The following is a 22,662-nucleotide window of genomic DNA, read 5'->3' on the forward strand; positions in this document are numbered from 1 at the left end:
CTTGTTACTTGGTCCAGAGCACTTATTGAGAAGAATTCTGTGCGGGGATGTAATAACTTAATATCTTCTAAGGAAGAGGAATAGTGAATTAATTGTATGTGCTGCTTATCTCTGCTGTGAAAATCCTGAGACTCCATCCATCATCATAGTTCTTTCATTTAGTTATTTTTTCTATTGATTGCTAGAAACCCCAGAAAGGGAGATATTTATATAGTAAGATACTCAGCTGATGAAATAGCTGGAATATGCATATAGGAACAACAGAGCACAGGGAGATAAAGTGACATGCTCAAGGCTGTGGGAAGTATGTGGCAAATAGGATTTAAACACACCCAGGAACTCCTTATTTCCTATCCACCAAATCCATTTTCTTTTAACATCTGAAATTCTTCTAGAGCGGATGACAAAGAGGCCATAAATTGCTTGTTACAAGCCTGATGCACACCTTTGCTACTGTGGAATATCATTAAGACAGACAGCAGAATACCTCAGGCAACAGATTAATACAATAAACTACCACCTACATTCTTCTCTTGGTCCTCTTTCAATTTTGAAGTGCTTTCACAATATTTTTTCATTTCTGTAAGATCCTCTTGAGCTTGACTGCATTTAAGATGGAGTTCACAGACTTCCTGTTCCTTTGACTTCAGGAGAGCCTGAGTAGCTTCCTTTTCCTCCTTCAAATGCATAATTTCCTTCTTAATCTGCACATTGTCTGAACACATCTTTTCTTTTTCTTTTATCATTTCTTTTAAACTGGAAGACAAAACGCTGACTTCCTCCTCTAAAGATGACTTTAGCTTCTCATAGGAGTCTCTGGGTACCATTGCTTCGTGAACTGCAGCCTTTTCTTCCAACAGGCGCACTTGTAGATTTTCGATTTCAGAATCTTTGCTGACAGCGTGCGCTTTAAGCTCATCTATTTCCTCTTCCAAGTCCTTTACTGTGTTCTTAAGGGCTGTCATCACCCGTAAATGCTCAGAGACCAGCGCAGAGTTTTGCTTCTCAGCCTCCAACTGTTGTTTGAGTTGGGACACTTCAGTTGATGCCTTTTCAAACTGGCACTCCATGTTCGCTAGTGCAGTTTCAGCTTTGACTTTTAATTCAGTTATTCCCTGCATCAGTTTCTCATGCTCGTCATTAAGAATGTACTCAGAATATATATTTTCAAGAGCGTCTCTCTTTTTTTTCTGTTCAAGCTCAGTCTGAGCTTCGCTGTACAGGACAGACAGCTCACCGACTCGCTTGCTTAGTTCATCTATTGTCCTGCTCATCTGCTTCACCTCCCCAGCTTCAGCAGGTGACTCTGGTGGCTTTTCACATTTCAGCATATCCTGCAATCTTTTTACTTCTTCTTGCCCTTCTTTGTATTTCTCGATTAACAAGGCTTTTTCCTGGTTGATATCTTCTATAATGGAACAGTAGGACCTTTTCAATTCCTCTTGTTTCTCCTCGGACACCATAGTGATCACGCTCTTCTCCAATTCTTCAAGCTTTGGCTCTAATTCCTTCAGCTTCTCCTTGTAACTTTCGCTTTCTGCCTGTGCATTTTCATAATCTTCCTTCAGTGCCTTCATTTCCTCTAGTGTAACTTTCAGCTCATGAGCGTTCAAATTGTCGTCCTTGTTTTCAGGCGCACCAAGGCCCAATTTCAGCTGCTTCTGCAAACTCAAAACCTCTTTCACAGCGTCTTCATACTTGTTTTGCATTTCCTGGAGCTTCTGACCGAGATCAGACCCATTTCCTGAAATCTCTGCGCTGTTTAAGTGAGCAGTGCTCCAGCTGCCAGACTGTAGCTCTGATTTTAAGTGCTTCTTTTCTGCTTCTGAATGATTTAATTTCACCTGCAAATCCTGTAAAGCTTCTTGTAGTTGCCTTATACTAAGCTCTTTACTGTTCAGGTTTTCATCCTGGAATTCCGTCTTAGCTGAAATATCTACAGGGAACTTTGTCTCTTGAGTTTGGACTTCACTGAGTTTTTCCACTGAATGATCAAGCTCGGTATGCGTACAGTGAAAAGAATCGGTGCCGATATTCACATCTCCTTCCTTTGAAGCTTTTTCCTTAATAGAATGAAAAATCGAATTAGTATAGTTTGTATAAACTTCTTGTAGTTTAAATTATACCTATTTTTCTTATTGTAAATATAAGTACAATATTTAAGTTATCAATGAAGTATAAAAAATTCTCAAAATTAACTCATGGGAAGTTAATGCAACAATTCAAGCTAAGGGCTTCATTTAAGGACAATTTTCTCACTTTTTTCCAATATTTCATCATATGGTAGTTTATACCCTAAAATGTAGGATTTAGGGAAGAATTTGCAGTAAATGATTTTTTTTTCACAGCCTCCATTCATCATCTTATGCTTCCAACCCAAGCATGATCGGCTCTGGCCTTGCACACTGCCATATTAATGGGTGAGCTCGAAAGCAGAGGTGTAGTTACCACTCACTGTGACTCCTGGTGTCTTAATAATCCCACCTTCTCAGTTATTAGCTATTGCAATGCTGTGGCATTCTTTCTACCAAGGAACCCAACCTGCTACAAATGTACTTTTGAGCTGACCTGGAAATGTCATTGTAAAGCACCATCTAACTACTTATTCCCTTCAAAACTTTCAGATTAAAATATTTTTCTTCTTAAAGTTTATGGTATATTGTTGCCAAATATGCCATCACAGGTATAAAATTTAGGTCCAGGTTTACTGAGGCTTTTTTCCTCATTCTGTGTCTATGTAAAAAAAAAAAAAAAGCTTATTCTTTCCATAAGTGCATAAAAATATTAGTAATACATACATGTTCTGACAAATCTAAAAGTGTTTTATTGGCTGAAGTGAATGAATACTATAATGAACTTTATTTTAGCCAAGCTAGAAAACACCCCCCACAAGATCTATAATAATAATTATTCAAAGATAGAATACACATCCATTTTGAAAATTAACCCACGGGTTGTATGCAAAAACACACACAGAAACAATTCTGTCTGTACTTTTGCAAGTGCTTGAAAAAATTTCTCCTAAGGCAGTTAGGGGCGGGAAATCATTTGCACAAACAAATAATTTTCAAAAGTATTGTGTAAATTTTCAAAACTCTACGTGTGTAGAAATTAGCCTATACGCATGTAAATAGCCTCTAGTCATATTTGGTATTGTATATACTGTAAGTATTTTGACTTTCATGTGCACAAACACACATAAAGGGGGTGTCTAGGGGTGTTTTGAGGCAGGGCTAAGACTTACGTGCCTAGACAGCTATTTTAAAAGACAAGCGCATACATTTTCAAACGTACTCGTGTATTTTTACACCTCTAATTATCTAGCATAAGAGAGGGGTCTGAGTGAAACTGGGGGGGAAATCAGGTTGAAAAATCAGGAGGGTCTTGACTTGGGAGAAGGACTGGGCAAACTGGTTACTTTCATTGGTGCAAGTTATAATATACATCAATTTATGCAAGTCCTATTTTACTTTTGTGCATAAAATCTATGCACTCATTTTTAAAATAGGTAGGAAGTGCAATACATGGATATACATGGTTTCAATGCAATACATGTACTGGCATGTAAGCCTACATATATGTATATATAGGTAGATTTTAAAAGCCCTGCGTACACCAAAAGCAGGAGATACACGCACATGTTGGGCTGGTGAGCGCCAAGCGGATTTTACAAGCCGCCAATGGACGTGTGTATCTCCTGCTGCGTGCACAAGTGAAAAGTTTATAAAAAGGGGCGGAGCTAAGGCATGCTCTGGCTGGGGTATGAACATGTTGGGGCCTGGCCAGAAAAATGTGTACGTAAACACTTATGCTCACAGGCACACGCCAGGGTCCCCAGCCGCATAAATTTACTTCTGCCTTTGGAGGACATGTAAGTAGCAAAATAAAAAAAATGTAGGCCAGGCAGCGGGGTTTTAAAGGTCGGGGAAGGGTGGTTATAAAATTAGGGGGGGGGGGGGGGTGTTTGCAAATCCTATCCTTAAACTGGACAAACTGGGAAAACTAACTATGGCATCAGCGCATGTATGCAAGCGTCCACTGAAAATTATGCACACATGTATGCATATTCAGCCTATTTTATAACATGCACGCATACACACCCATATTATATAAAATGGACACGTCTCTGGATGCGAGCTGGCAAACGCAAGCACAGGTGTACACATGTGGCTGTTTCAAAGTTATCATCATATTGTGGGGTGGAAATATGCATATTTTATAACAGGAGCATATATCATACGCGCCTGTTATAAAATACTTGCATATATCTGCTTGCTGCCATATGCATGCGTATATGCTGCAGAGTGAATTTGTTTGAAATGTTATCTTCCATGAGATGCATTTTAAAAGCCCAGCACATGCCAAAATCGGGAGATATGTGAGTATGTCCTGCTGGCGTGTACCGAGCAGATTTTAAAAGCCGCGCGTGTACACTCGTGTCTCCCAGTACGAGCACAAACAAGAAGTTGCAAAAAAAGGGGTGGGGCATGTGTGTGGTCTGGGCGAGGCATGGGCGTTCTGAGACTAACATGAAATGTGCACCGGGGTCCCCAGCCGAGTACATAAGAAGTTGCCATACTAGGTGAGACCAAGGGTCCATCAAGCCCAGCATCCTGTTTCCAACAATGGCCAGTCCAGGCTACAAGTACCTGGCAAGTAGCCAAACACTAAGTAGATCCCATACTACTGATGCCGGTAATAGCAGTGGCTATTTCCCTAAGGGGCAGATTTTCAAAAGGTTACGAGCGTAATCAGAGAAAATTTGCCCCGTGTGCGCCAAGCCTATTTTGCATAGGCTTGGCGGCGCACGCGAGCCCCGGGACGCGTGTATGTCCCGGGGCTCGCAAAAAGGGGTGGTGCGGAAGTCCAGGGGTGGGGTTGAGTGCTCCGGCACAGTGGCCTGCGCCGGCACACGCAAGTTACGCCTGCGTCGGGCAAGCGTAACTTTTTCAACAAAGGTGGGGGGGGGGGGGGATTTAATTAGGGCTGGGGGGTGGCCAGAGAAAAAGTTCCCTCCAAGACCACGCCGATTTCGGAGCGCCCTTGGAGGGAACGGGGAAAGCCATCAGGGCTCCCCTCGGGCTCAGCGCGCGCAAGGTGCACATGTGGGCACCCCCTTGCGCGCGCCGACCCCGGATTTTATAACATGCGCGTGGCAGCGCGTGCATGTTATAAAATCGGGCATAGATTTGTTCATGCTGGGTTGCACGAACAAATCTACGCCTGTGCATAAGTTTTAAAATCTAGCCCTAAGTTAACTTGATTAATTGCAGTTAATGGACTTCTCCTCCAAGAGGTTATCTAAATCCAAGAGCTTTTTAAATCCAACTACACTAATTGCCCTAACCAAATCCTTTGGCAACAAATTCCAGATCTTAATTGTGCATTGGGTGAAAAAGAATTTTCTCTGATTTGTTTTAAATGTGCTACTTGCTAACTTTAGGGAATGCCTCCTAGTACTTCTATTATCAAAAAGAGTAAATAACTGATTCACATTTACCCATTCTAGACCTCTCATGATTTATAGCCCTCTATCATATCCCCCCTCAGCCGTCTCTTCTCCAACCTGAACAGCCCTAACCTCTTTAGCCTTTCCTTCATAGGGGAACCATTCCACCCCTTTACCATTTTGTTTGCCCTTCTCTTTACCTTCTTCAGTGCAACTATATTGTTTTTGAGATGCAGTGATCAGAATTGTAACTTTATATTGATATGGCTGGCACATAAGTAATAAAAAAATGTAAGCATGTCAGCGAGGTTTTAAGGATTGATTCTAGCAGGGTAAAAGGGAGGCTGTTTAACTAGACTACACCATGACACCCCCCATTACATAAATACCCTATGTATTATAATTTTGCTATCTACGTATATGAAAGCGGTCTGAATACGGAATACGTTATGTCCCTCATTTTGTACATTGTACATATTGGAAGTTATTTTTTTAGTTATTGTATATAATTTATAGTTTGCTAATACATTGTTTTTGCTTTCTCTACCCAGGACCCTCCCCCTACCTTGAACCTTCCCCTTGTTTTTGACCTTCGATGGTTATATGTAAAGGCTCCTCCCTATAGTTACCTGTATATTTTCTGTTTTATGTAAGGGCTCTGCCTAAAAGTTCTTGTTTTTTTGTGAACCGATGCGATGTGCGAACGGTATAGAAGAGACTTTAAATAAATAAAAAATAAATAAATAGACTGGTTAGGAAGTCATATCCCTTACCTGGGCGAACTGGGGAAACTGGTAATTGTGTCGGCGCACATCTACTAAAATCCCCACACTTGCGCGGTAGAGACATTTGCGTGCATCCATATAAAACTGTGCGCACATGTACATGCGTACAGCATATTTTATACTAAATGCTCGTATGTTACAAAATGTCTGCATCCTTTGGTGCGAGTTGGCATATGCGTGTACATGTGCACCCGTGTGCCAGTATCAAAGTTACTATCCTAGCACATAAATGTACACATACATGTTTACAGCTGCTCCCAAGCAAGCATGCGCCTGTGTGTGCATGTCATGCAAGGTTCTACATATACCCACTAATTTTCAAAGTAGTCTTATATACTTAAGTCTGCTTTTGAAAATTGGGGCTGAAGTTCATGTGCACTTTCTACACATGAACTACGGCCTTAATTAGGCTCTTAGAAAGTTATCCTTTTATGAGCCCAATTTTATAACAGCCAGTGAAGGGCTGAAGCTCACATGAAGTTTCTTCAGCTCTAAGTTTCAATTCAGACTTATGCTGGAAAGTCCACTTTGAAAATTAGCAGGACTGCATGGGCATTTACGTGCATACTTTCAAAAATATGAAGCATGTGTGTAAATGATTTCTCCGCCCCCAACTCTTCTCTCAGGAATGCTTTTTTGTAATACATTTAAAAGTACACACAAAATGGCTTCTGCACATACAACCCCTGGGTAATTTTCAAAAAGAAATTTTACGCATATATATGGCTTTGAAAATTACCCCCATATACATAACATGTATTGCTCTATAAAGGCTAGTAATGTCATGGACATATAGTATACCAGACTCTATTAAAAACAGAAGGGTTTGTTGTGATGGAGGGAGGCAGCAGAGAAATAAAATGTATATATATTTCAAAGATACCAAGAGCCACTCTTTTTGATTTCATGTCAATAATGCACAAGAGATTTTGATTAGCTTTTTGGAAAACTCAGACTATCAGTATTCATGCTCATATCTATGAGTCACTATAACAAGATCAACCTTGCTTACAGTATTCTGCTCAAGAACAAAGTTTTAATTATGCATACCTGCAATTTATCTTGCAGCTCTTTATTGTATGCCGTAAGAGCTGCGATTTTTGCTTGCAGCAATGAAAGCACATCTTGCTGTTCAGATTCAGAGCTCATGTCCAGTAAGCTATCAGCACCTTCCAGAGAGACAGACCCAGATAGTTAAACCACTCCCTTTTCTATGGCTGCCAATTATCAAATATCTATCTATATAGATAGCTATATAATCTCAACATCAATTCATGGTCTTTTGCTCATGAAATCACAAAATATCAGTATTAAAATGTATTTATTGAGCATTTGCTTGCATCTATTTTTAGGAACAGCTGCTCGAAATTTGACATATTAATATGAGAGAGAGCGCCTCTGGGGAGGGCCTGTGTGCATATATTTATATATCTCTATAGCAGGAGGGCCATCTAATCAGGTCGAGGTGAGGTGTAGGGGCCAGTTTGGAATGTAGAGTGAGATGTACAAACAGCACAGTACTCCTTGGTGAAGATTTGATGTCATTTGGAGCGAAGAAAGCCTCACAAAGATGAAATTTTGAACTAGGTTATCTCACCTTAGTTTGATGTGAGAGAACATAGTAGAAATTTCATCTTTGTGAGGCTTTCCTCACTCCAAATGACATCAAATCTTCACCAAGGAGTACTGTGCTGTTCGTACATCTCACTCTACATGTGAAACTGGCCCCTAAACCCCCACCTCGATTTATTAGTCTCTCTCTTTCTCTCCCTTCCCTCCCCCCCCCCCCCCCCACTTGGCCCCTCATTTCTCCACTTGGCATCTCCCACATTTAACTTTACCTGTACAATCACTCAGCCTGTTCTTAATATCTTGTTGTAAGCAACTGCTCTCCTCCTGTTGAAACAAAATATAAAAGGAAAACCAATTCCATTGTTCATGGTTCTATATATTCAAGAAGCAAAGAACAATATTAGAAGATTTACAGCAGGCTCAAAAGCTGAACGGAAAAATATACTATAAAAAAAGGAAATACTGCAAAATTTTCACAATTAGCTAAAACTAATATGGAAAATAACCTCTTTGTCTATGAAAACAAGTATTTGATTGACATATGAATATTATTTTGCATGATTAGTACATTGGCAGACAAGGTGGCTTGCAAAAGTATTTGACTCTCAGCAGATTTGTGTGGATTACAAATGACAATTACACAAATTGTTCCTGACAATATTTTTATTGCAAACCAGTATGCTCTTAAAAGTAAAATTTCAAAGTCACAATTCATTATTTCTCTTCATTTTTGTAAAATAAAATTAAAAACTGAAAAATAATGCTTGTGTAAGTATTCAATCCTTGTGCTATGGAAGCTCCAAAGTTTACACAGATGAAAGATATTGCCCTAACAATTGGCTTCTACCTGTGAATCATTAAAAAAGGTCAGCTTTTCTTGATAAAGGACCCCCTAATTCCAGTACCATTGGTCAAAATTGTGAATCTGAAGGAAAGCTGTGAAAATGAAAACCAAATAGCATTTTAAAGAAATTAAAGATAAAGTTATATACATGCACAAGATAGGAAAAGGCTACAAAATAATATTTAAGTGCTTGGATATCCCAGTGAGCACTGTTGGATCAATTATGAGGAAACAGAAGCTGCATCATACCACCCAGACACTGTCTAGACAAGGCCGTCCCTCAAAACTCAGCATCAGAGCTGGGAGGAGGCTTGTGAGGGAAGCCACAGAGAGGCCAACAATCACTTTGAAGGAGCTTCAGAGTTCAGTGGCTGAGACTGGAGTGGAGGTGCACCAGTCAACCATATCAAGACCTCTCCATACAATTATAGAAATGAAACATAGAAACATAGAAATGATGGCAGAAGAAGACCAAACGGCCCATCTAGTCTGCCCAGCAAGCTACGCACTTTATCCATTTTTCCCCCTTTTTTTTCTCTCCCACCTGTTACTATTGGCTTCCAATACCCTCCAGCCCTAATTCCCCTCCACCCCACCACCAATTTAGAGAGCAGCGCCGTATCTGCATCCAAGTGAACGTCCAGCTCAATTAGGGGTAGCAACTGCTGTAACAAGCAGGCCACACCCTTACCCCATACTCTTACCCACCCCTGTTTTTATTTTTTTGTTTGTTTTTTTGGGTTTTTTTGGAGATAGCAGCCCTCCATCCTTCCACTCCGTGAAGGTGGAACACCAACTGCTGGCCACTGGCATCCCGCTCCGTGAATGCCTCTGTGGCTACTGCCGCTCTGTGCAGTGTTTGAATGCCTCTGTGGCTACTGCCGCTCCGTGCAGTGTTTGAATGCCTCCTCTTTATTCACGCCCTCTAGACTTGATGGATCCACAGTGTTTATCCTACGCCCCTTTGAAGTCGTTCACAGTTTTAGACTTTACCACTTCCTCCGGAAGGGCATTCCAGGCATCCACCACCCTTTCCGTGAAGAAATACTTCCTGACATTGGTTCTTAGTCTTCCTCCTGGAGCCTCAGCTCGTGACCTCTGGTTCTGCTGATTTTTTTCTGACGGAAAAGGTTTGTCGTTGTCTTTGGATCATTAAAGTTTTTCAAGTATCTGAAAGTCTGAATCATATCACCCCTGCTCCTCCTTTCCTCCAGGGAGTACATATTTAGATTGTTCAATCTCTCCTCGTATGTCATCCGATGAAGACCCTCCACCTTCCTGGTCGCCCTTCTCTGTACCGCCTCCATCTTGTCCTTGTCTCTTTGTAGATACGGTCTCCAGAACTGAACACAGTACTCCAGGTGAGGCCTCACCAAGGACCTGTACAATTGTCCTACATGGGAGAGTGGCTAGAAAAAAACCACATCAAAGCACATTTGGCGTTTGCCAGAAAGCATTAGAAAGACCCAGCTAAAATGTGGGATAAGGTTTTGTGGTCAAATGAGACAAAAATGGAGCTTTTTGGCCAAAATTCAAAATGCTATGTGTGGCACAAACCTAACCCTGCCCATTACTCAGCAAACACCATCCCAACAGTAATGTATGGGGGGTGACAGCATCATGCTGTGCAGTTGCTTTGCCTCGGCGGGGACTGGGCATCTTGTTAAAATTGAAGGACAGATGAATGGTGCAATATACAGGGAGATACTACAAGACAACCTGCTACAGTCTCCTAAAAAACAAATTTGGGAGAAAATTCACTTTTCAGCAGGACAATGATCCCAAGCACGAGGCCAAAGCAGCACAGGAGTGGTTGAAAAACAAAAAGGTGAATGTTCTACAATGGCCAAGTCAAAGTCCAGATCTCAATCCAATTGAGAAGCTGTAGCACTATTTGAAAATTGCAGTCCATAAGAGTCATTCAACCAACCTGAACAACCTGGAGCAAATCTGCCAGGAAGAATGGGCAAAAATTCCCAAACAGTATGCAAAGCAGGTAGAAACCCCAACAGACAAAGCTGTTATTGCAGGAAAAGGTGGTACTACCAAGTACTAATTTGAAGGGGTTGAATACTAATGCAAGCAGCATTTTTCAGTTTTTAATATTATTTAAAAATAAAATACAGAGAAATAATGAATTGCAACTTTGAAAAGTTATTTAAAGAGTATACTGGTCTGCAATAAATATACTGTCTGCAACAATCTGTGTGTCATTTATAATCCACAGAATCTGCTGACATTTTAGAGGGTCGAATACTTTTGCAAAGTACAGTATCTGTCTCAAAGGGGTTCTCTTTGAAAATTAATGCTTTATATGCAGAAAAGGGTCTTTAGAAAACTTTGCAACTAATACATACGTAAAATTTCGTGCACACACTGCTATATATACATACTTTTATGCGCATAGGGGAGGGATGTACCAAGGGGTGAAATCTGGGTGCAGTTGGGACTTGTGCCCATTCTATTTTTAAAAAGTATGCTCATAAATACTCTTGGCAAAACTCCACACATGATGAAGCAGATATAATTATGTGGGCATAGGTTTGCTGGGATAATTTTTAAAGCAGACATATTTGTAAGTACACTTTAAAAATTGGGATAACTTACATGCATATTTGCTAGCCAGTTTATGCATAAGAACATACCATACTGGGTCAGACCAAGGGTCCCCATCAAGCCCAGCATCCTGTTTCCAACAGTGGCCAATCCAGGCCATAATAACCTGGCAAGTACCCAAAAACTAAGTCTATACCATGTTACTGTTGCTAGTAATAGCAGTGGCTATTTTCTAAGTCAACTTAATTAATAGCAGGTAATGGACTTCTCCAAGAACTTATCCCATCCTTTTTTGAACCCAGCTACACTAACTGTACTAACCACATCCTCTGGCAACAAATTCAAGAGTTTAATTGTGCGTTGAGTGAAAAAGAACTTTCTCCGATTAGTTTTAAATGTGCCACATGTTAACTTCATGGCGTGCCCTCTAGTGCAGTGGTTCTCAACCTTTTTTCGGCCGGGTCACACCTGGCAGATGGTTCTCACATGCATGACACTGAACATGTGAGTCATGGGGCAAAATGTAAATATACATTCTGCATCCTCAGGAACCCCCAAAAATGGGTGCAGAGCAGAACTGTTGAGATTACTTACCTGATAATCTCCTTTTCCTTAGTGTAGACAGATGGACTCAGAACGAATGGGATAGTATCTGCGTGCTAGCAGCTGGAGATGGATCTGACGTCAGCACGGGGTATATATATCCCCACAGGAAGCGTAGCAACTTAGGAATCTTCCTTGCAAAAGCTGTTATGGATGTGTGTACTGACGCTCAGTGAAAAGTGAAACAGGATTCCCCTGACCGATTGACAGTAGCTGGAGACCGCCAGCATTCACAACCGGAAGGCGTTAACACCTGGTATAGTGTACGCTCTTATGTAAACAAATGACATGGCCTACCTTGAATCTGTGAAACCCATGTACACAGGCAGCTGGGCGGGATGCTGAGTCCATCTGTCTACACTAAGGAAAAGGAGATTATCAGGTAAGTAATCTCAACATTTCCTGGCGTGTAGCCAGATGGACTCAGAACGAATGGGATGTACAAAAGCTTTACTCACAGCCTGGGCGGGGAGGCTGCCTGAGGACCATGTAGGACCGCCCTCGCAAATGCTGAGTCCTCCCTAGCCTGGACATCCAGACGGTAGAACCTGGAGAAGGTATGGAGGGAGGACCATGTCGCCGCTTTACATATTTCTGCAGGCGACAGCATCCTGGATTCCGCCCAGGATGCTGCTTGTGCTCTAGTAGAATGAGCCTTGACTTGTAGAGGCGGAGACTTCCCAGCCTCCACGTAAGCTGCTCTGATAACTTCTTTTAATCCAGCGGGCGATGGTGGGGCCGCGAGGCCGCTTCACCTTGCTTCTTCCTGCTGTGCAGGACGAACAGATGGTCCGTCTTTCGTAGTTCTTGTGTCACTTCCAGATATCTGGGCAGCAATCTGCCAATGTTGAGATGGCGTAATAAACGCCCTTCTTCAGATTTCTTCAAACCCGCCGTGGTAGGCAAGGATATGGTTTGGTTAAGATGAAACTGTGAAACCACTTTTGGTAGAAAGGAAGGAACCGTACGAAGATGGATAGCCTCAGGAGTGATTCTGAGAAAGGGATCACGGCAGGACAGTGCTTGTAGCTCTGAGATGCGGCGTGCTGAACATACTGCCAATAGGAACACCATTTTCAAGGTTAGAGAACGGAGAGACAGTCCCCGAAGGGGTCTGAAGGTGGATCCCGCGAGGAAATCCAAAACAAGATTGAGGTTCCATAAGGGCACAGGCGGACGAATATGCTTGACTCCTTGCAGGAAGCGAGAAACATCTGGGTGCTTGGCGATGGTCTTGCCATCCCTCCTGGGACCATAGCAAGACAGCGCAGCCACCTGAACTTTGATGGAGCTGAGGGAGAGACCCTTCTGAAGTCCATCCTGCAGGAAATCCAACACAATAGGGATTGTGGCCGCATGTGGATTGGTGCCGTGAGTGTCGCACCATGCTTCAAATACCCTCCAGATCCTTACGTAGGTGAGGGACATGGAAAACTTACGAGCTCGGAGGACTGTACCTATCACGGGCTCTGAGTAACCCCTTTTCTTCAGTCTAGCCCTCTCAATGGCCAGACCGTAAGAGAGAATTGAGCTGGATCCTCGTGGAGGATGGGACATTGACGTAGGTGGTCCCGGAGAGGAGGCAGGGGAAGAGGCTCCCCTGCCAGTAGTCTTCTCATGTCTGTGTACCAGGGTCTTCTTGGCCAGTCTGGTGCCACTAGGCCCCGGTGATTCTGAATCTTGTGGATGATGGCGCCCAGCAGAGGCCACGGAGGAAAGGCGTATAGCAGAGTCCCTGGAGGCCACGGCTGGACCAGGGCATCGATTCCGTGTGAGAACGGGTCGCGCTTGCGGCTGAAGTATCTGGGTACTTGAGCATTGGACCTGTCCGCCAGTAAATCCATGTCCGGAATCCCCCAGTGATCCACAATCATCTGGAAGGCTGTGGGTGACAGCTGCCACTCTCCCGGATTTAGACGTTCTCTGCTGAGGAAGTCTGCCGTGGTATTGTCCTTCCCGGCAATGTGGATGGCGGAAATGTCCTGAAGATTCGCCTCTGCACAAGCCATCAGTGGGGCGATTTCCAGAGATACTTGTCGGCTTCTGGTTCCGCCCTGATGGTTGATGTATGCCACCGTGGTGACGTTGTCGGACATCACTCTGACTGCTCTGTTCTTCAGTCTGTGAGCAAATCGAAGGCATGCCAATCGGACTGCCCGGGCCTCTAGACGGTTGATGTTCCACGCTGACTCTTCTCTGTTCCACCGCCCTTGTGCGGTGAGTTCTTCGCAGTGTGCTCCCCAGCCGCTCAGGCTGGCATCTGTGGTGAGCAAGGTCCACATGGGTGATGACATCTTCGACCCCCTGCTCATGTGGTTGGACTGCAACCACCACCGCAACTGGGTCCGCACTCTGGCTGGCAGATGCAGGCGCGTGGAATAGTTCCGTAGACGGGGGCTCCAGCGAGAGAGCAGGGAGTGTTGTAGAGGTCTCATATGGGCCTTCGCCCAAGGCACCACTTCCAGGGTGGATGCCATGAGACCAAGATCCTGCAGATAATCCCAGGCTATGGGCCGACTGGCTCCCATCAAATACTGGATACGCTGCTGAAGTTTCAACTTTCTCTTGGTAGTGAGACCGACTGTGTCCGCCCGGGTGTCGAACTGTACTCCCAGGTATTCCAGAGACTGGGAAGGCTGTAGGCAGCTCTTGCTGAGGTTGATTACCCAGCCCAAGCTTTCCAGAAGGGTGATCACTCTGTCGGTTGTCCGAAGGCTCTCCTCTCGAGACTTCACCCTGATCAGCCAGTCGTCTAGGTAGGGATGGACCAGAATTCCTTCCCGCCTGAGTGCCGCTGCTACCACTACGACCACCTTGGTGAATGTCCGTGGTGACGTGGCCAACCCGAAGGGCAGAGCCCGAAACTGGAAGTGGCGGCCTAGAACCTTGAAGCGTAGGTAGCGCTGATGATCCGGATGGATCGGGATATGCAGGTATGCCTCTGACAGGTCTAACGCCGTGAGGAATTCTCCTGGCTGTACTGCAGCCTTGACGGAGCGCAGAGTTTCCATGCGAAACCTCGGTACCCGTAAGTAGTGATTGACTGACTTGAGGTCCAGCACAGGCCGAAAGGTGCCCCCTTTCTTGAGTACCATGAAATAAATGGAATAGTGTCCAGAATTCACTTCCCAGGCAGGTACTGGGATGATGGCTTTCAAGGACAGGAGCCTCGCCAGGGTAGCTTCCAATGCGGCCTTCTTGTTTCTGGGACATGAAGATTCCACAAACTTGTCCGGAGGGAGATGATGAAAGTCCAGATAATATCCCTCCCGGATAATGGCGAGGACCCACTGGTCTGACGTGATCTCGACCCATCTGGGGTAGAAGAGGGTTAAACCGCCCCCTATGGCTCCGTCACCCAGATGAATCGGTGGATTCTCATTGTGAGGCGCGGCTGGGACCCGAGCCCGGGCCTGCTCCCCTCTTGCGCTGCTTGGTCCGAAAAGACTGATTCCTGGCCTGAGGACGTGGTGCCTGGTAGTGACCCCTGTAATGAACAAAGCGCTGTGAACTCCTGCCCCTGGAGGGCCTTGGAAAGGCGCGCTGGCCCCTTCTGAACCGATCTTCTGGCAGTCTAGGCACTGGAGAGGCACCCCATGTACTGGCCAGTTTATCAAGGTCGCTGCCAAATAGGAAAGAGCCCTTAAAGGGCAATCTGGTGAGGCGTGTCTTTGAAGGCGCATCAGCTGACCATCTCCGGAGCCAGAGCTGCCTCCTGGCGACTACAGAGGATGAAATCCCCTTAGCTGTTGTCCGGACCAGGTCTGATGCAGCATCCGTGAGGAACGAAAAAGCGGACTCCATGTCAGCTGCTGGAGCGTTGTTCCTAACCTGTGACAAACAGGCACGCGTCACCACTGTGCAGCAGGTCGCGATCCGCAAAGATAGAGCCGCCACGTCAAAGGTCTGTTTCAGAATGGCTTCCAGTCGCCAGTCATGAGGCTCCTTGAGGGCCGTCCCCCCTTCAACTGGAATGGTAGTGCGCTTGACCACAGCGCTAATCAAGGCGTCCACCTGAGGGCACGCCAGCAGGTCCTGGATAGCCAGTGCTAATGGGTACATGCCCGTCAGGGCCCGGCCCCCTTTGAATGCGGCCGCTGGTGCCGCCCATTCTAAATCTATCAGTTGTTGTGCCGCTTGCAAGAATGGAAAATGGCGGGCTGTAGGACGAAGACCTTCCAGCAGGGGGTTCTGTGCAGAAGGTACCGTAGTGCTGGGACCTGTAATATCCAACTCCGCCAGACACTGAGACACCAGGTCGGAGAGATCCTCCTTAGGGAAGAACCGCCTCATGGTTCTGTATGGCTCAATCCCTGGGGGAAGTTCCCCCTCGTCCGGAAGTTCGGACTCGTCCGGCGAAACCTCCTGGTCTGATTGATCCGGACTGTCCAGCGGCGGGAGGTCCTGCTCACGATAAGGGCATGAGGGTCCAGGAACAGGATCCATAGGGGCAGCCGCCGCCGCAGTCGCAGCCACCGCAGGAACGACAGGAACAGCGGGAACAGCAGGGCCTGGACGGGAAGCAGTTTGCATCTGTACAAAGGCATGAATCCCCTTAAAGATATCCACCCAGGAAATTGAAGCAGCCTCTAATCGCCGGGGTACAATATCCCCCGGGATTCCCGATTGGTCGAGACTGCCCGCTAAATCCGGGGTAGCCCCTGGGGAACTGTCAGCAAATCGTGGCTGAGACCGGTACTGGCCCGAGGGTCCCACGGCCTCCTCACATTGGGCACATAGGGAGTCTGGCTCTTCGCTGTGCGTGGCTCTAAGCTGGCATGCAGAGCAGAGGCCAAGGGCTTTAATGCCTGAGGCAGGCGGCACCGCCGCTGAAGACGCTGCGGCGTTCTGATCCATTGAAAAATATGCGCTGAATGCTTAACAGAACAGGCGCACAATAATAATAATATGCGGCAGCAATATGCGCTTAATACAACAGGCGCACAATAATAATATGTTCTCAGCAATAGGCGGCCATAAAAACCGCTCAATTGTATGCAATATGCACTCAGCAATATGCAGTTAGCAATATAGGCTCTATGGCTTTCAATAGGCTCTCAGCAATAAGCGGTTAGCGATACACGCTCAATGGCATTCAATAGGCTCACAGCAGTAAGCGGTTAGCGATACACGCTCAATGGCATTCAATAGGCTCACAGCAGTAAGCGGTTAGCGATACACGCTCAATGACATTCAATAGGCTCTCAGCAATAAGCGGTTAGTGATACACGCTCAATGACATTCAATAGGCTCTCAGCAATAAGCAGTTAGCAATACACGCTTAATGGCATTCAAATATGCTCTCAGCAACAGGCGGTTAGCAATACACGCTCAGTGGCATTCAATATGTTCTCAGCAATAAGGCAATATATGCACAAGGAGGAATAGAGCCGCGCCTATTACGGGCACTCAATACCTGAACAAGGCCCACAAAATGGCGTCCTCCACGGCGTGCCACGCCGCCAATCCTCTGTTCCTCGGAGACCAGAAATAAGAGATGTACGCCTTATCTGATCCACGGCGCTTCCCGGCTGGAACCCGGGCAGTCTCCGGCTGCGGGGGGAGAGGGCAAGTACCTTCACCGCTGCGTTTGAGGATATGCACCCGCTGCCTCGTCCATGCCGGGACCGAGGCGCCTCGAAAGCCTCACCCGAACCTCGCCCGGGGGCTGTGTCCCTGCCGCGATTCGGCCACCGAACCGAGGACTTACACCTCCGGGGTGATCACCCCGGGAAACTCTACTGGGGGAGGGACCTTAGGGTATCACCGCAGGAGTGTGGGGCTCGATGTTGTAAAAGTAGAAAAAGAAAAGAAAAAGTAGATTTGGAAAACACGCTCAGCAAGCGTGCAGGCTCTCCAAACTGCTTTGGAGACTGAAATTACTAAGTTGCTACGCTTCCTGTGGGGATATATATACCCCGTGCTGACGTCAGATCCGTCTCCAACTGCTAGCACGCGGATACTATCCCATTCGTTCTGAGTCCATCTGGCTACATGCCAGGAAATAGGGCATTACCCATACAGCTCACCATACAAAAAAAAGATATTCTGGATCTGATGAACATAAGAACATAAGAAATTGCCATGCTGGGTCAGACCAAGGGTCCATCAAGCTCAGCATCCCATCTCCAACAGAGGCCAAACCAGGCCACAAGAACCTGGCAATTACCCAAACACTAAGAAGATCCCATGCCACTGATGCAATTAATAGCAGTGGCTATTCCCTAAGTAAATTTGATTAATAGTCGTTAATGGATTTCTCCTCCAAGAACTTATCCAAACCTTTTTTGAACCCAGCTATACTAACTGCACTAACCACATCCTCTGGCAACAAATTCCAGAGCTTTATTGTGTGTTGAGTGAAAAAGAATTTTCTCTGATTAGTCTTAAATGTGCTACTTGCTAATTTCATGGAATGCCCTCTAGTCCTTCTATTATTCGAAAGTGTAAATAACCATTTCACATCTACTCGTTCAAGACCTCTCATAATCTTAAAAACCTCTATCATATCTCCCCTCAGCCATCTCTTCTCCAAGCTGAACAGCCCTAACCTCTTCTGCCTTTCCTCATACAGGAGCTGTTCCATCCCCTTTATCATTTTGGTTGCCCTTCTTTGTACCTTCTCCATCGCAACTATATCTTTTTTGAGATGCGGCAACCAGAATTGTACACAGTATTCCAGGTGCAGTCTCACCATGGAGCGATATAAAGGCATTATGACATTTTCCATTTTATTAACCATTCCCTTCCTAATAATTCCTAACATTCTGTTTGCTTTTTTGACTGCTGCAGCACACTGAGCCGACGATTTTAAAGTATTATCCACTATGATGCCTAGATCTTTTTCCTGGGTGGTAGCTCCTAATATGGAACCTAACATCGTGTAACTACAGCAACCCAGTGTAGAGATAGAATTTCCTAACCCACCCTAGTTTTAAAGGCTCCCTTCTCCCCTATTAGATCCGATCTTTAAAACCCCACTGACTAGCCCTGATTTTTCTATTTTTTGACTTACATGCCAGCAATAGCAGAAGTAAAGTTGTGTGGTGGGGAGCCCCGGCGCGAGCTTGTATGCATATTTATGCACACATCTCTTGGTCTTCCCCTGAAACGCACACTCCTTTTTTGAACTTTATTTGTGCGCGTAACCGTGAGATACGCACGTACACAGGAGCTTCTTAAAAATATGCGTGGTGTGCGCTGGCCCAAGACACATTCGTATCTCCTGGCTTTGGCACGTGTAGGGCTTTTAAAATCTGCCAGTATGAGTGTCCGTTTTCCAAACATACGTGCAACCACATCCACTGTGCACCTGATGAAGTATTCAAATGATAATAAAATTGGAGCAGTGTAAAAAAGGGGCAAGCTATTGAAGAAATGAGTGTTTCTGGCGCTCAAAATTTTATTGCATTGGGTGCATGAGGATTGTTGCAGTTTTCTCCTGTATATGGATACAAGAATCGTATTCTGTTCAAGCAAACCTAAGCTTGGAGTGGGCGTATTGCTATGACAGCAATTCCACCTCTGAAGTAAGAATATTGTCTAAAGTCAGGCTAAAAGGGGTTGGTGGAAACAGGAAGTTTCTCATAGCAACCGGAAGGCTACCCCAGTTCTCCTGTGTAGGTGAGCCATTCCCTGTTTGCCTAGTGCAGTTGCCTTAACTTATATCCAGTCTACCTTGTTCTAGCCTTGAGACCCCCCCCCCCCTCACCAACAAGTCTCTGCCTAGTTAGGCTTGACTTGTCTTCAGTTTGTCAAGTCTTATTCCAGTTCTACCATGTTCCTGTCTGCCAAGCTCCAAGCTGCAGCATCCTGCTTCAGTCAGGGTCATGTTCTAGTCTTTGCTCCCAGCCACAGCACCCTGCTCTAGTTCTGTTCATGTTCTAGTACCTGCCTGAAGTTCCACCTCTTGTCTTATTCCAGTCTAACAAATGACAAGCTTCAGTTCCAGTCTCTGCTCAGAACTGCCGTCCTAGTCACTAATTCAAGGATCCAGTTCCAGTCCAATCTCCAAGGCCTGCAAATCCAATCATAACTCCACTATTTATTTTTTAAATTTTAATTTATATACTGCCCTTTAGGCACTTCAAAGCGGATTACATTCGGGTACTGCAGGTATTTTCCTATCCCCATATAGGGAAGCATCTTCAGTCTCTAGACTTGCAGGTCCACTCCAGTCGCAGTCTTCAACTCCTGCTCTGGGTTCACATTCCAATTCCCAATCTCCAGTCCTTGCTCCTACACTTTGGGATCCTTCTCTCTGCCTCTATCATAAACTCCTACCAGTGAGTATAGATATGGCTGGGGAACACGATAAGGGAACCACACACAAATTCAATGCATGCAGGTTCAGATGTTTAGCACTATTTTCTAAATTCATAATCCTACAATCATCATATTTTTATCCTGTTTAAATGACAACTGGGTAGTACATTGCTCCAACTTGTCGATTCTCCCAATCTGGTTGGTAAAATTGGTCTGTTGAGCTTGCATCCTTAAGTAAACATCTGTGGTAATGTGTGCTATTGAAGGAATAGATTGTTTTACAGAAGCTAGAGCAGTCCAAATGCTCTCCAAAGTAATACTTGAAGGCTTCACCACAGGGGATTTTGATACCAGATTAGAAATGACATCAGTAACTGCAAGAGAAGGAATAGCAGAACTTATCCCAGGAACAGGACCCATGAGCTCCAGCAGCATCAGAAGTAGCAGTAACTCTCACAGACTCCATTAGTCCTTCCATGGCATTTCACAGCCTGCAGCGATGTTCATTCTGCAATCCTCCTTTTTCTCGCAAGATCAAAAAACATTCCCAAAGTGGACTCCATCTCCTTCTCTCTTGGGAAGCATGGCAGCAAAATCAACTTTTTATTTGGAGATTCACAGAGAGGGAGGGAATAGTCTGGTCATCAGGATTCAGTGATGTCTCCACGTCCAGTCAGCATCAACCATAGACCCCATTAGATGAAGAAGTGGGTTGATGAAGCAAAAGCTTCAGAATCAAGCTCTGTCAAAACTAGGGAAGTGTTTGGGGGCTCTAGGAGAATTAGCCTAACCTTCCCCTTTTGTTTTCCCATGAAAGGAAATTAAAAATCAAAATAAAGCAAAATGGCAGATTAAGCAGGTTACAGAGCACCTGGCCATTCAATAAGCTGCTGTATTGGTTCTCCCCAAATTATCTTAAAACTTTACTTTTATTAATTAATTTAATACAATCAGGGTTTTTAGAAAATTAAATTTGGGTTTACAAATTATTTTTCATATTCTACTAATATATTATTAGAGGACAAGACTATCAAGTTTCCTTCCTTCCAGTGGGCATTAAACTCCTCTTATCTTAGCCAGAAAGTCCCCCAACTGACAGATGAAGTAATTAACAGTTTTGCAAAATGTTTTTTTTTTAAAGTCCAAAATGAATAGGGGGAGCCAGGGCAATAATTGCTAAGGCAAAGAACTCCAGCTCCAAATCCAGATCCAAACAAACAGGAGGGCAAAAGGTCTGAAATCGGCTTAGGCATCAGCAGCAAATAGGCATTTGCAAAATTTTACTCACATGAAGATTTGCTCCTAACTTCAACAGCTATGAGTAAGAGTCTGTATGGAGTCTTACTGCTGCCAGCCACTTCCATGAGGATTACAACAGACTTGCTGTTGTGCTAGGTTACCCTTTCAAGTTATCTCACAAATTTAACAACAAAAGTTGATTTTTAACTGAGGTTAAACCAAAGCTTAGTAAATCTACAATCAAGTAAAACCAGGCAAATACCGTTTGTGTTTGTTCAAAGAATAGCTTTTCTCCTTTTCCAGACAGAGGAGTAGATGTTGCTGACTGGGGAGATGACAAATCACTCAACTGAAATAAAAAATTACAATTACAAAAATAATTATATATATATATATATATATATATACACACACACACACACAAACGCGCACACACTACATTAATCTGTAAAAGTACCCAAAAATCCCCTTGGTGCCAGGGCCAAAAAGCAAAACTGATTTACCAACAATGTCATGAGGTGATACAGCCAAACTGATATGGTTTATAACTGTTCAGTCAGTAAATGTTACTCAGACTGCTTTCAACTCCTGTACTTAAACAATACTAAAGGAGTTGGGTCTTGGGATTTAAAAACAAAACAACCCCCCCCCCCTCCCTAAATGAATTATTAAGCAACTAAGATTTGACATGCACAAAAAATATAAATAAAATGAAAATAAATTCCTTTCTGGTTCTGTTTGAGGTCACGACAGTCTTCTCTCAGTTCTCTGGACAACTGTGACTCAATCACTTTTTTTTCGAGATGTTGCCCTAAGCTCAGTGTATCCTTAGAGACATATGATATGACAATATAGAAAGTAACACTGTCAAAGCAAATCTGGCTGTTTCACAGACTTTGGAGATCATTTTCAAAAGGTTTTATGCACATAAATGGATTTTGTGTGTGTAAATGGACTTTTGAAAATTGCTTTTACGTACATAACTTCTGTGAAATTTCACTGAATTTTCAAACAGTTTTACACACGTACATGGACTTTACATACGTAAACAGGCTTTGGAAAATTGCTGTGTTACACTTTTACACGCGTAAAGCCTTTTGAAAGTTACCTCCTTGGCGTTCTGTGCTTTTTATCTCTCTCACCCCCAGCTCTTAATACAATGAAGGCGTTCAACCATTTCTTTACCTGTGAAGGACTGAAAGGAGGAGGTGGAGCTTTGCGTTTTTTGGGAGTCCCGCTTCTCTCTGAGCTTAATTTACTGACTTGATCATGCTGAAAGTTTCATAGGCCAGAAAATGGGAGGATTGTTAGTTTTGTTAGTAAAGTCAGAGCTTATTTGTTCTCTTTAC

The 22,662-nt window shown here is 44.3% G+C and overlaps 1 protein-coding gene across 4 annotated transcripts in view; it reads right to left on the reverse strand.

Moving 5' to 3' along the window:
* RAI14 (retinoic acid induced 14) overlaps positions 1 to 22,662 on the reverse strand; it is a 409,994-nt gene that overhangs the window by 27,023 nt on the left and 360,309 nt on the right. For 3 of the 4 annotated variants that reach the window (XM_029579046.1, XM_029579038.1, XM_029579057.1), the window contains exons 11-15: positions 22,499 to 22,585; positions 21,576 to 21,662; positions 8,076 to 8,130; positions 7,285 to 7,403; positions 525 to 2,063 (exon numbers count right to left, since the gene is read on the reverse strand). In XM_029579046.1, the coding sequence (XP_029434906.1) occupies positions 525 to 2,063; positions 7,285 to 7,403; positions 8,076 to 8,130; positions 21,576 to 21,662; positions 22,499 to 22,585 (1,887 nt within the window). The remainder of the gene's footprint in view (positions 1 to 524; positions 2,064 to 7,284; positions 7,404 to 8,075; positions 8,131 to 21,575; positions 21,663 to 22,498; positions 22,586 to 22,662) is intronic. The other variant, XM_029579067.1, reaches the window with a different exon arrangement.

This window comes from Rhinatrema bivittatum, chromosome 1 (assembly GCF_901001135.1).
Source record: "Rhinatrema bivittatum chromosome 1, aRhiBiv1.1, whole genome shotgun sequence".
NCBI lineage: Eukaryota > Metazoa > Chordata > Amphibia > Gymnophiona > Rhinatrematidae > Rhinatrema > Rhinatrema bivittatum.